The sequence below is a fragment of the Rhinolophus ferrumequinum genome, chromosome 16, assembly GCF_004115265.2.
Source record: "Rhinolophus ferrumequinum isolate MPI-CBG mRhiFer1 chromosome 16, mRhiFer1_v1.p, whole genome shotgun sequence".
NCBI classification, from domain to species: domain Eukaryota; kingdom Metazoa; phylum Chordata; class Mammalia; order Chiroptera; family Rhinolophidae; genus Rhinolophus; species Rhinolophus ferrumequinum.
Window position 1 is genome coordinate 62806965 of NC_046299.1, and position 12257 is coordinate 62819221.

The window sequence follows — 12257 nt, forward strand, 5'->3', positions numbered from 1 at the left end:
CAAAGAGATTGGTACAGTAACAGAAAAAAAAAAAACAAAAAAAAAACAGTTGTTCCAGAGACCCTCCCACCCAACGGTCTGGCAAGGTGTTTTGGCCGAATTTTAAAATTCAAAGAGTAAAGCAACCTTTAGAGGCTGAGATCCAAAGTGAGAGTGTAAACTCAACTATGCCACTGAAGGTTCTGTCTCCACAGATGGCCATGTGACCCTGGCGCGCCTGGTCTGTGCACGCTCGTCAGCCGTGGCCTAGGAGCAACACAACTTCTCCAGCTGCCCACCACAAACAAGCTCACAGCTCTGCAGCCCCACAGGCCCCAACCTGAAGCCCTCTCAGCCCTGCTTCCTGCAAAAGGGGTCCTTCCAAAGTGCAGCCCCAGGGTGAAGGTCTCCCCTCTGGAGTCCCCCTCTTCAGATTCAAATCCCAGCTCCGCCGCTTACTCCCTGAGAGACCACCAGGCATGTGCCTTTCCTGTCTGTGCCTCGGGTACCCCACCTATAACTAACAGGACTGGTGATAGTAATTATCTCATAGGCTTGTCATGACGCTTACACGAGACAACACCTCCGAGTGCTCAGGGCCTGGGTAAGCACTCAATACATGTAGTATTATTCTCTTGTTACATCTGGCTCTTCATGCAACAGGTGAGCACCAGGGCCAATTAGAAAGGACTGAGCAATGTTAGAGACCTACTGTGAGCCAGATCCTGGGCACTTTGCACTCCACAGCTCTATGGACAGGCATCACTACCTCTATCATAAAAGATGAAACTGAGGCTGACAGAGATGGGGTAACTTGTCTGTGTGAACCAGTGCCAGCAAGAAAGAGAAGGCACACACACTCAGCCTGGGTAGTGGAGGAGTGCCTATGCAAGGCCTGGTTTCCAAGGTGCTAGCAACATTTAGAGAAGCCAGGAAGGAGAGCTAAGCACCCTGGGTTAGAACAGTGGGTGCTGTTACCTTCTCTGGGGCTGATGAGTGAAGGAGAGAGTGGCTGATGGAACCTAGAGAGCAGCTGTACGATACAGAGGAGCGTGCTCTTCTAGAGGGACAGAGCCAACCTGAGCACAGGCAGAGGTACAAGCCTGTCCTTCCTCGTCCTCCAGCTGCAGGCTTCTACCAGGGTGTGAAATTATACACATATGCTTCTGTATACATATATATACAGAGGGTGCCAAAAACATGTACATACATTTTAAGAAAGGAAAATTGTATTAAAACGTAATACTCAATATATACCGATAACAAAGATGAACACAAGTCACGTTTCACTTCTGCAATTACAAGAGGTGCTCAAAGTGGTTACCATCAGCGTCCAGACACTTCTGATTACGGAGAACTACTGCTTGAGCAACATAGACTGAAGTGTTCACTTGTATACATTTTTTTGGCACCCCTGGTATATCTGCCCCCTTCTAGGCACAGAGCTCCTTAAACCCTTGTAATTTCCTAAGTGATAAGGGAGTAGGAGCATTTTTTTTTTCTAATATTTGGTCTTTGACCCTGATTCCTGACACGAAGCTCCTAAATCCCTTGGAATTTCTTGGGTGATAGGAGTGGCTTTTGTTCTAAAGAGGTAACTCTTGGTGGGCTCCCCGAGAGCTTCAGGATGGTGGCTGGTCACCAGACAGACCAAGCCATGATTAGAAGCTTAGAACGCTGCACCCCACCCCGGCCCCATCCTCTGGGGAGGGGATAGGAACTGGAGATTGAGGTAATAATGATCGATCGCGTCTCCGTGATGAAGCCTTCATAAGAATTTCAAAAGCATGGAGTTCAGAGAACTTCCAGATGGGTGAACACACGTGTGTGCCAGGAGGATGGTACACCCAACTCCACAGGGACAGAAGCCCCTGCTCTCGGGACCCTTTCGGACCTCGCCCTATGCATCTCTTCATCTGGCTGTTCACTTATACCCTTTAAAACATTCTTTGTAATAAATTGGCAATAGCAAGTAAGTTGTTTTCCTGGATTCCATGAGCTGCTCTAGGAAATTATCCAACCTAAGGAGGAGTTTGTGGGCACCTCAATCTGTAGGCATGGCAGATAGAAGTGTGGGGAACTACTTTCGCTTGGCATCTGTGTGGGGGCAAGCTTGTGGACCTGAGTCCTTACCCCATGGGATCTGGCACTGACTCCAGTCAGTTACTATCAGAATCGCTTCGTGTGGGAAAGCCCACACATCTGTTGTCACAAGTGTCATGAGCGGGATAGTAGTGTAATAGTAAAGGAAAGCAGGGAGTTTTTCTAGGCACAGGCAGAGCCAATCAGAAGACAGAGGGTGACATAGTCCACGAATGTCAGCGTTGAGGGGCCAAGAGCAGACGGGAGAAAAGAGACCGTTCCACCCCATGTCCAAGGAGACACAGCCGGAGGGCGGTAGCTCTGGGCCGAAGCACATGGTTCTCCACACACCACAGCAGCCATGTCTTCTTCCTCTCGTGTGGTTGTCAAGAGCAAAGCCACTGAATTGCAACTTGAGGACCAACTAGAGGCCAAGAATATGATACCTGGGTGTCCATGCACTGTCCTTGGCAGCAACCAATGTTATTACCAGGGACACTTGTAATTAGTGACTGAGGACACTGGAGGCTCGAACACTGAGCCCTGGGGCCCAGGTCCTTTGCCTTTTCCCTTTCATGTCCTTCTCAACACCATGCAGTGCAGGCATTCATTTCCATTTTGCAGATCAGAAAGCTGAGGGCCAGAGGGATTAAGTGACTTCTGTCCACCTGACATAGCAAATAGAAAGCAGAGAGGGGCTTTGGAGCCAGGGCTATTAGGCTCCACAACCTGTTCTCTTTCCTCCAAATTCTAGCGAGTGAACCACGGGCATGATTACCTTTAATGGGAGAGTGGCCAGCTGAGGCCGCCACCTGGGCAGGAAGCTCTGAGTCCCAGCCATTTCTAGTTCTTCAATATTCCTCTCCTGGTCTTGTGTGTGTGATGGAAAACTTCCCTGGTGCCCACTGCTCAGGTTGTCCGTAGAGCAGACCCCAGACTTGGCTGTGCTGTTCTTCCCATCACTTGGGATATTTCCACAAACACCTATAAAAACAAGCCAAGAAGAAGTCAGCTGCTTGGAAAGGTGGTATCGCGGTGGCATCTCCATGTGGGGTGCGGCATTTTCCTTCAATGACAGAAAGACTTTTTATAGCTGCTGGGAACAATGTGAGCTTAGCACCTCATGAAGGATGATGCATTTAGAATAAAGGAATGGAAAATTCTGGATGTTATTTAGGAAGCTAAGTAGAGCTCTGCAACACAGCTATGAAAATGCAGGACCAATGGAGAGTTAATTATGCCAGCTCCCCCTTATTAAGCTCTTGCCATGAGATGGGCATCTCTCTCTCTCTCTCTCTCACACACACACACACACACACACACACATTTTTCCAACTTTTTAACATAAGCACCAGGAAGGTGTTATCCTTGTTCCAATTTGAGAAAACAGTGACCAAAAAAATCAAGTAGCTTTCCCAAGATCCTACAAACAGCAAATGGTGGTGCTTTTAAAGCTGGGCTCTTCCAGAGACTCAGCTGAGCACACCTATAATCACCATATGATCCAAGTCCTTCGGGGGACTTAATAATACCCAGGCAGTGGACTCCCTGTGGGTCAAGACTGGGCCACTGATTCCATTTACCCCTTGTCTGACCCTTGACCTGGCACAGAGGAAAGAACATGAGTCTGGGAATCAAAAGGTAAAACCTCTGGCAAGGTCCTTAATTCTGGACCTCAATTTCTTATACCTAACACAGACACGATATCAGCTAACTTGTAGGCTTGGTGAGGCTTAGGAGTTATGTATAGGGATTCACATATGGAGAGAGAGAAACAAGGAGAAATTACAGTTTAGTACATGGTAAATCCAATAAATACATTGGCTGTTAACATGTTAATATTAGTTGTGCAACAAATGTATATGGGAGGAAGGCATACTAGTTGGACTTCCTTTAGATCTGGATATGCAAACATATAAGGAGGTTTAACTACTTTTGGTACAGACTCATTAGCACCTAGGGGAGTTTGTAAGCCCACATGTCGAATGAATTTAATTTACTGCATTAGATGTGAAGTTATTCAAGCCTAAGGGTATACAGCGGAGAACGGTGGAGCCACCGTCTGTCATGCCTCACTCCTGGCCGGATCATGCACAGATCCCACTGCCACATGTCCTGCCAGTGTTGTAAGCATCTGTTCATTTTCTTCCACACCCTCTAAGAGAAACAAAGACAGGACTTATGATTGAATTAAAAAGTCAAGCTGTGCAACTTATGTCCTACCTAATGGAAATACAAGCTAGGAGACCTTCTGTGGGCAATTAAAACTCAATCCACTATAGACAGTGATCGCTGCTCACGATGGGAATGTTATGTCTTGTCTCCGACCTTCAATCTAGACCGCCTGCCCCAACAGCAGCCTAACCAGGAAGAAATTCATGGCAATCCAGCCTCCGTCCATGGTAACCCAACCAGCATCACCATGGAAAGTTCTCCCTCCAGCAGTTGTAGCCCCTGTGTAGGAACCCCAGCTGTGAAGAGGTGATGTTACCAACCAGTGACTGGGAACCCATGGTGAGGAGACATGTAATTCACAGGCATTGTGAAAAACTCTTTGTCTAAAATTCTAACATGAGGCTGTGGTGTGAGTCTTGCAGCCTGTGTACCAGTTTTTGACCCTCTAAAGACAGCAGGCCGTCCTTGAACAACACAATCAATCCCAGCTCGGCTGTATTATGTTCCTGACACAAAAAAGGGTTGTTCGATTAATCCTTTCTGTCCTTCCCCTGTGCAAAGTGTGCAGGGAAGAGCTAAAACATTGTAGGAAGAATTGTAACAATGTTGGGAAATGCAACAGGCACAGTGAGCTGGGGCTGGTGTTGTAGAAGTTCTGGGGCAGGTCCCTGGGTCAGCTCCAACCACAGGATGAAAAGCGCATGGCTGAGGTCCCAGCTTTGCCACCTCCCATCCCCCATGGATTCTGGACAAGAGGCAGCTGCAAGACCTGGGAGAGGCTTCTAGGGACCGTATGCACATGTGCAAGAGTGAAAGAGCATGCAAGTGGTGTTCAGACGGTGAGGGGAATAGGGTACCTACATTAAGGACCTAGAAACTGCTGACTGCTGAGACATGACTCATTTCTGTACATAAGGGGAAATGTACAATGACCCTGGAATTTGAGGAAGAAAGCCATAAGCCTGGATTTGCAGGCTGCTTGCTGTTAAATTACAGGTCATGCAACCAAAAAGCAGCGGTGGTCCCAGGTACTGAGAGGGAAAGGGATGTTAACCTCCTTCATCACCTCCATCAATCCCTAAACTTGCCCCAAATAAATATAATAATATTATTCTTTCATATAGGCAATTGTTGCTCTCTCATTCTTACCTAAAGGATGAATAAAAGCATCTTTTAAAAAGAACTCTGTTGATTTCTAACATGTCGAGCCTTGTCCACGTAAGACAGCATGCTTACCATGCAAATTCAACTTTAAGAACAGTTCTCAGAACCCTTCCCACCTGATTGCCACACCTAAGCCCCAGCTATGTAGGATTCTGGAGTGCCACTTTCAAAAAGTACTTTGGTCACAAAAAGAATGTCTCCCTATCTTGTAAGAAGAGTGAGCAGAGCAACACACAATGGCAGTATCAGCCATGTCCAACGCGGGACTAGAGCGGCCACTCCATTCAGCAGACAAGCAACAGTAGAGCCCATTCTGCCCCTGCTGCTGCACAGCTTATTGATTTTGCCACTTGGTCACTAATTTGCAAGCCACTATGGTGTGGAAAGCAATGCAAAAGACCTCCATGGTCTCAAAGATCCAGTACTCCGTGGTAAAAGTGTACCCCTGAAAATATAGGAGGGTGGCCAGCTTCTGAAAGCGGGTAAAGACATACCTTTTGACTGAGAAATGATTAATTCTATGTTGTCAGGAGAATTCTGAACCATTCGAACAGCCATGTCGAATGTGAAGCCCTCCAGACTGATGTGATTCAAAGCTAGTATCCGCGCTCCTGGAAAAATAAAACATCTCGAGGAAATAAAACGTCTCAATAATACTATCAAAGAAATAAGAAACAGTAGTTCTTCAAGATGCATCTCTGAATTTGAAAAGACGTACCTGGTTTGATCTTTTTAGCCTTTTCAGCGGGTCCCCCAGGTATAACAGAGGATATAAAGATGCCAGGGTCACCTTTGCCTACATCTTCTCCCTCGTTAATGACAAAACCTGTATCCAGTGATATTTAAAAAGATGCTACTTAGTGATTTTGCAGCTCAGAGAGGTTAAGTTATTCGCTTGAGATCACACAACTACCAAGTGACATCACTGATATTTGTGCCTAGGTTCTCAGACCCTTGCACAGCTCTTTCTACTCTACCAAGACACGTGGTGAAAAGCAGATTGCCACCTATCAGTAAGCACAGCTAAAGCTAGGAACACAGCCCACCGATGTGCACTGGATTTGCTCCAGTAGATAGATAATCAGAGGTAGGAAACAGATAATTTTTAATTAAGTACTTTGTCTCCTCAGTGTCTTGTTTCTTATGTGGTTTTAAGGGTCTTCTAACATAATAAATAGCAAACAATGAAAAAGATTGACTATATTCCTCCCTATAACTAAGAATCTAAGTATACTAGAAGAAGGTTGCTACATGACACTATGACAGAAAAGTCCTTTTCCATCCTGTACTCAGATCCTCACGATATGCACTCCCAAATCTTATCAGGCCTAAAAGGAAAACTTGGACCGAGAAGTCCCACTGCTCTTTAGGGATACTGCAAGTGAGGAAAAAGCAGAAAGGATCACTGAAAAGGCAAATTGGGAGAGGAGAGACAGCAACTGGAGGGGCTGGGAGGGGCAGGTTGAAAAATCAAAAAGGAAACCCGCACACACCTCCCCCCTGAGACACTGGGTCTCAGCTGCCAGGAGCCCTCTTACCAAAACCACAACGTGGATCCCGGTTCAATGTCACATGCACAATTTCTCGATCCAGTTCAGCTGTGAAGCTCTTTCTTTTATTTTGTGACCCTAGAAATCAAAACAGAGCCCCACATTGTGCTTTCCCCCAAAATCATCTGAAACTTAATACACAGAAAAGGAGAGCACATCATACATGTGCTCAGACGTGTGTGTGTACGCGCGTGCACACACATACACACCCAATACTGGGACTGCATCACTGAGCACACTCCTGATGAGCTCACTGGGTCAGTGTAGACAGGACAGGGTAGGGTGGGCCACGGTGCTTGTTTTCTGTACAACTGACTATAGCTATTTTTTTTTCTGTTTTGGTCTTGGGACGAGACAAAATTTGAGCAGAGAGGTACTTGCGGTCAGTGAAAAGAAACTAAAATTAGAGCACACAGGTGAAACAGCAAAGCCTTCCCCTCCTGGGCCTCTAATCATCAGGGGTGATGTGGTCCCACAGGCCAGCACAGGTGCCCTAAGAGCTTCCCCCGGCTTGGGTCTTGGAGAAGACCCAAAGCAGAGTCCTGAAGGTGTTCCGCAAACAGACATCCTGGGGTCGGCCTTCTAATGCCGACCACAGAGCACATGGGAAAAGGACTAAATGGTGAACTACCAGCTCTCCCTCCCCCAGGGACCAGGGTGAAACCTGGCAGACATTTTACGGTAAAAAGCCTCTATTGGGATTCCAGATCCAATCCCCAGGCTCAATACCCATCGAGTATTAATATTTTCTCTTGTTCTGGAATTTCTTTGCCTTTCTGTTCCACCGGGGACGGACCTGCCCAGAGGATCATGACCCACAGGAATATGTTTTCTGGTGAATACTGAGAGAGCATGCTCTGGGCGCGTGAGAAGAATATCGTAACTCAAAAGGATGCCGCATTTTTCTAACCACCACACTGCACAGCAAGCAGTCCCCCCGCTGGGCCAGACCGCTGGGAATCTTCACCAGCACTACCACATTTCAGGTGGGCTAGCACACCCAGCCAAAGGCAAAGAAAGACTGCAATTGCTCTTCACAACCAAAAGTTGCTTGGAAAACAATTTTAAAAAACAAAGAGATTATAAACATACTGGGGAAGCAACCTGAAGCGGTGGCAAAAGACTTGGAACAAGCATCACCTGTATGGTTTCCCTTACCCCAAACCTGGTCCACGGCCCGGCCCACACCTGTGCACACTCTCTGAACAGGCAGCCCAGAGGCAGGGTCACAAGTCCTTGGCTTCTGGATCAAACAGGTGCTCCCCAGCTGCTGCCGGTCAGTGCTGGGGCTGTGGGGAGAGGCGACAAGATGAGACAAGATGCCCTTTAGGCCAGCACCTGGCATCTGTGAGTACCGGTGGTGGCCTGGGGAAGGCAGCCCCGTGCCTAATCAGCCAGCACGTCTGTACTTGTAGAGAGACCCCATAGGGGCTGATGAAGTTATAGGCAGAGCACCAAGACTCACTGTGGGGTTTTTCTTCTTAGATGGGACCATGAAGTCACCCAGGCCATCGATGAAGCTCCGGATCTCTCTCCTTTGGATTGCATTTGCAATGCGTTCAGACCTCCATTTCCTTAGCCATTAAACAGGAATCATATTCTTATCCCCCAGGCTCGTGATGGCTCCAAAATGAGGTAGTTGTGAAGCACAGACACTTTTAGGGGTTCTGATTTTTTGTTGCTCGCTGTTGTTTTTAGCTGGGCTGGGCTTGCTCCGGCACCCCCACCTACGAGTGTGATGTTTCCTGAGGCTCCACACTGTAACTTACCTGCTTGATCCCTGCAGGCATTTGGGTTGGCTATGCCCTCATCAGACCAAGCTGAGAACTAAAACCTTCCATGCAGGCATTCAAATGGCCTTTGCCGAGCCAGCATCCTAGTAAACAAAGAATGCCCTAGGAGAATAATGAATTACGTGGGAACCCTGCCCCACCTGCCTCACTGCTTTGGGCAGCTGGACCGTGGCAGGGATGCCGACACGTGTAGCTTCCCACGGAGCCTCTCGCTCTATCTTTGGATTGGTGATGCCACGTGCTCTGGGCACAGAGCCTGGCACTATTCAGAGGAGCCAGAGCTAGAAAGGGAAGAACAGTAGCAATAGTGGAGAGAAAGTGGGTGCAGAGGCGAGGTACAAGCCCCTAACCATTCTTCAGAGATTAGGGGTGAGGCCTCCTTATGACTTGGCTCCTAGTTATACTGTGCATTTCAGCAAGTTCAGCCCACGTTCACTGAGAACCTAAGTGCCAGGCCCTGGGCTGGCAAGGCACTGAGGGTAAAGGGAGTCAAACGTGGGCCCTGCCTTCTGGGAGCTCCCAGAGGTGGAGTGGCTGCAGGATGTGGGGTGGCTGTCTTCCTGCCATGTAGAGCCGAGCAAAGTGCCCAGGGAGAGGCACTGGCAGAACGCTCCTGGGTTCAAAGGAAGGAGACACCCCAGCAGTATTAGAGGGGCCAAGAAAGACGTTTGGGTGGGCCTTTGGAGAAAAGAAAGGGCTTTTCTGCCTCAGGTTTCAGTGGCCCATGTGATCTGGGCCACACATGCAACTCTAGTTTAAAAAGGAAAAGGACCAGCATTTAGTGCCAGTCGCAAAAGGACAAACACTGCATGATTCCACTCATAGGAGGTGCCTAAAGTAGTGAAATTTGTAGAGACAAAAAGTAGAAGGGTTGTTGGCAGGGGTTCAGGGAAGGGAAAATGGGGAATTGTTGCTTAATGGACATAATTTCAGTTTTGTGAGATTAAAAGAGTTCTAGAGATTGGTTGCACAACAACGTGAATATAGTTAACACTCCTGAACGATAAACATAAACATGATTAAGATGATAATTGTATATTACATGTATTTTACCACAATTAAAATAAGCAATTAAACTGCAAAACTTAAAAAAAAAAAAAAAAGAAAAGCCATTTTATTACTGAAAGTCTCCACACGCTGGCCTCAGAGCTGAGAAAAAAGCAGGTGCGCTGCTGTTTTCTGGAAGTTCACTGTTTAACCAGAAAGACAGATAAGTGCTTGTGGGTGTGAAGGTGGACGGGATGAGATGGGGCTCTAAATGGAGCCCGTGAGGTCAAGGAGCCCCCTCTGCCGGCAGGCAGGAAAGGCTTCACGGCAAAGGCGACATGAACCAGGACTTGTGTACCAGGGGGGGCACCCCGACCTCTAAGGGGTGCTGAGGAAACAGCTGCTCAGGAATGGCTCTGGAATGGAGCGCCATCTCTCCCATGGAAATGTCTGCCTGCCGTCCGTCTTCCCATCCCGGCTCTGCACCATCTGGTCACATGCCCTGGGCTCCAGGCCAACAGCACGACCTGCTCCTGCCCCCACACGCCCTGTGCTTGTCAGCTTTGTGGGCACCAGGAGGCAGCAGGGACTGTCTGTCCTGCTCACCGATGACTCCTCAGCACCTAGCCCAGGACAGGCTCACAGCACGCGCTCAACTAATTTTTCTAGCAAGACTACCTGGGCCTTTTCTGAAGGTGTGCCTGCATATCTCCTCTCCCGCTCACCGTGCCCACATCCTACTGGTGTCTCACATCCCATGCAGCCTCCCCCAACCCCTTTCTTGGAAATTACCTTACCCTCAAGGGAGCCATAACACTGTGGCATGTGTGTCTGTCTTAAATATGAAGCCCATTCTGTCCCCTAAGAGGGTCTGTCTTCCTACAACCTCCCGGGAGACGAGGGGAAAGGTACCAACATTCGGACCCGCGCTGCAAACTCAGCCCATGGTCAGTATTCTATAAGACCCTTTAGTTCCCACAGCCACCCAGTGGGGTGGGTATTACTGTTATTGTCACTGGACAGATGAGGAAACTGAGGCACGGCTGTGTTAAATAACTTGCTCCAGATCACAGAGCACTAGACACCAGAGCGGATATCAGTAACAGACTTCCAGACACCAGGCTCGCTCCAGAACCCTATCTGAAGGGGACGCACGGCTGAGTCACCTTTACACCAGCCACAGCAGAAATGCTGACTGTCTCCTCCATGTCACAGAGACGAACAGAGCAAGGCGGACATCAGCCCTTGGCCCACCCCACCCTTCGGCCGCAACAATGGTGGGCAGTGCACGTGAGCTCAGGCTCAGCTCATCCTGACAGTGCCCTGCCTCAAAGTCAGTCCTCCTCCTGCCCTAGAGCTTCCTGTACATCTTGGGTGCTCCCCACTCTCAGGGCTCTCCCCTTGGCCAAAAGACTAGGAGAGTTAGCACCTCCCAGACAACCTTCCTCCAGAGGAGGGAAGGAGCGGTGCATAAGTGTCCACCCTCCTGTCTTGCAGACGGACAATAATGGAGGCCCATACATTATTGGAATTGAGCCTTGGCTGCCCACAAGGGCTTGCCCCGCTTTTTTGACCTTCTGTCTTTCCCTGTCTCACTTTCCATGCTCACTCCTGCTTTCCGTCATCATCTCCACAAAAACCACCTGTACCCAAGTCACTGTCTTGGGCTGTTTCTGGGGCCTCCCAGATGACCAAGCACCCTAGAATTCCCTTTTCATGTAAGGGTTGTGAGTAACCTCTGAAGTGAATTATGAAGGGTTGTGAAAATTTGGCAGTTGTAAACTAAAATTAGAGTAGTACCAGAGTTTACTTAGGATGCTAATCCAGCTTTCTACTGAGAGGCTGGCTTCCAGGCAATGCCTCAGAGCTTCTCCTATGCGTGCCCACTGGCAGGTCCTTGGAAGCCCAAACATCCTCAGAAAGGGGACTTTGCAGTCAACACATTCTCTATGTGGCCTTGAGCCGGTCACAGCTTCTTCAGGCTTTTAAACTGTAAAGTGCTACAAAGTACTATTACTTTGAATGACAGATTAAAGATGACCACACATGTTTTGACACTCCTCCTTCAAAGAGTGAAGTCTGTTTCTGCTACTTTGAATCTGCACTGACCTGAGACTACTTGACCAAAAGAGTATGGCAGAAGTGATGCTGTGCCAGCTCCGGCCCAGCCATGAAGAAAGACTAGCGGCCTCACCCTGGGCCCTTGGAGCCCTTGTGGGGACAGAGACAGGAGTGCAGTTTCCAGGCTCTCACCCTCACATGGGAAGGTGCTCACTCGGGTAGTAAATGGCCATCAACTGTGATTGGATGGCCATCAGCTGTGGCTAGTCGGCCATCAGCTATAACCAGTGAGCCATTGGCCACTAATATAACTGCTGTGGCTACACTAGCAGCAAAAATGGGGGCTAGCAAGAAGATGGTGGCTGAGCTAGCAAGCGTGGATCGCAGTTAGCACGACGGATTGCAGTTAGCAAGTGAGGTTGGTTGGTTGGCAGAGAAGCAGACGGCAGGTTGCAGATCGTGTGGC

General features: G+C 48.5%; 1 protein-coding gene across 1 annotated transcript in view; it reads right to left on the reverse strand.

Moving 5' to 3' along the window:
- Positions 1-12257, reverse strand: part of FRMPD2 (FERM and PDZ domain containing 2) — a 154919-nt gene that overhangs the window by 22034 nt on the left and 120628 nt on the right. The window contains exons 17-21 of the mRNA XM_033130830.1: positions 8139-8239; positions 6939-7028; positions 6119-6226; positions 5895-6011; positions 2840-3045 (exon numbers count right to left, since the gene is read on the reverse strand). Coding sequence (XP_032986721.1) covers positions 2840-3045; positions 5895-6011; positions 6119-6226; positions 6939-7028; positions 8139-8239 — 622 coding nt within the window. The remainder of the gene's footprint in view (positions 1-2839; positions 3046-5894; positions 6012-6118; positions 6227-6938; positions 7029-8138; positions 8240-12257) is intronic.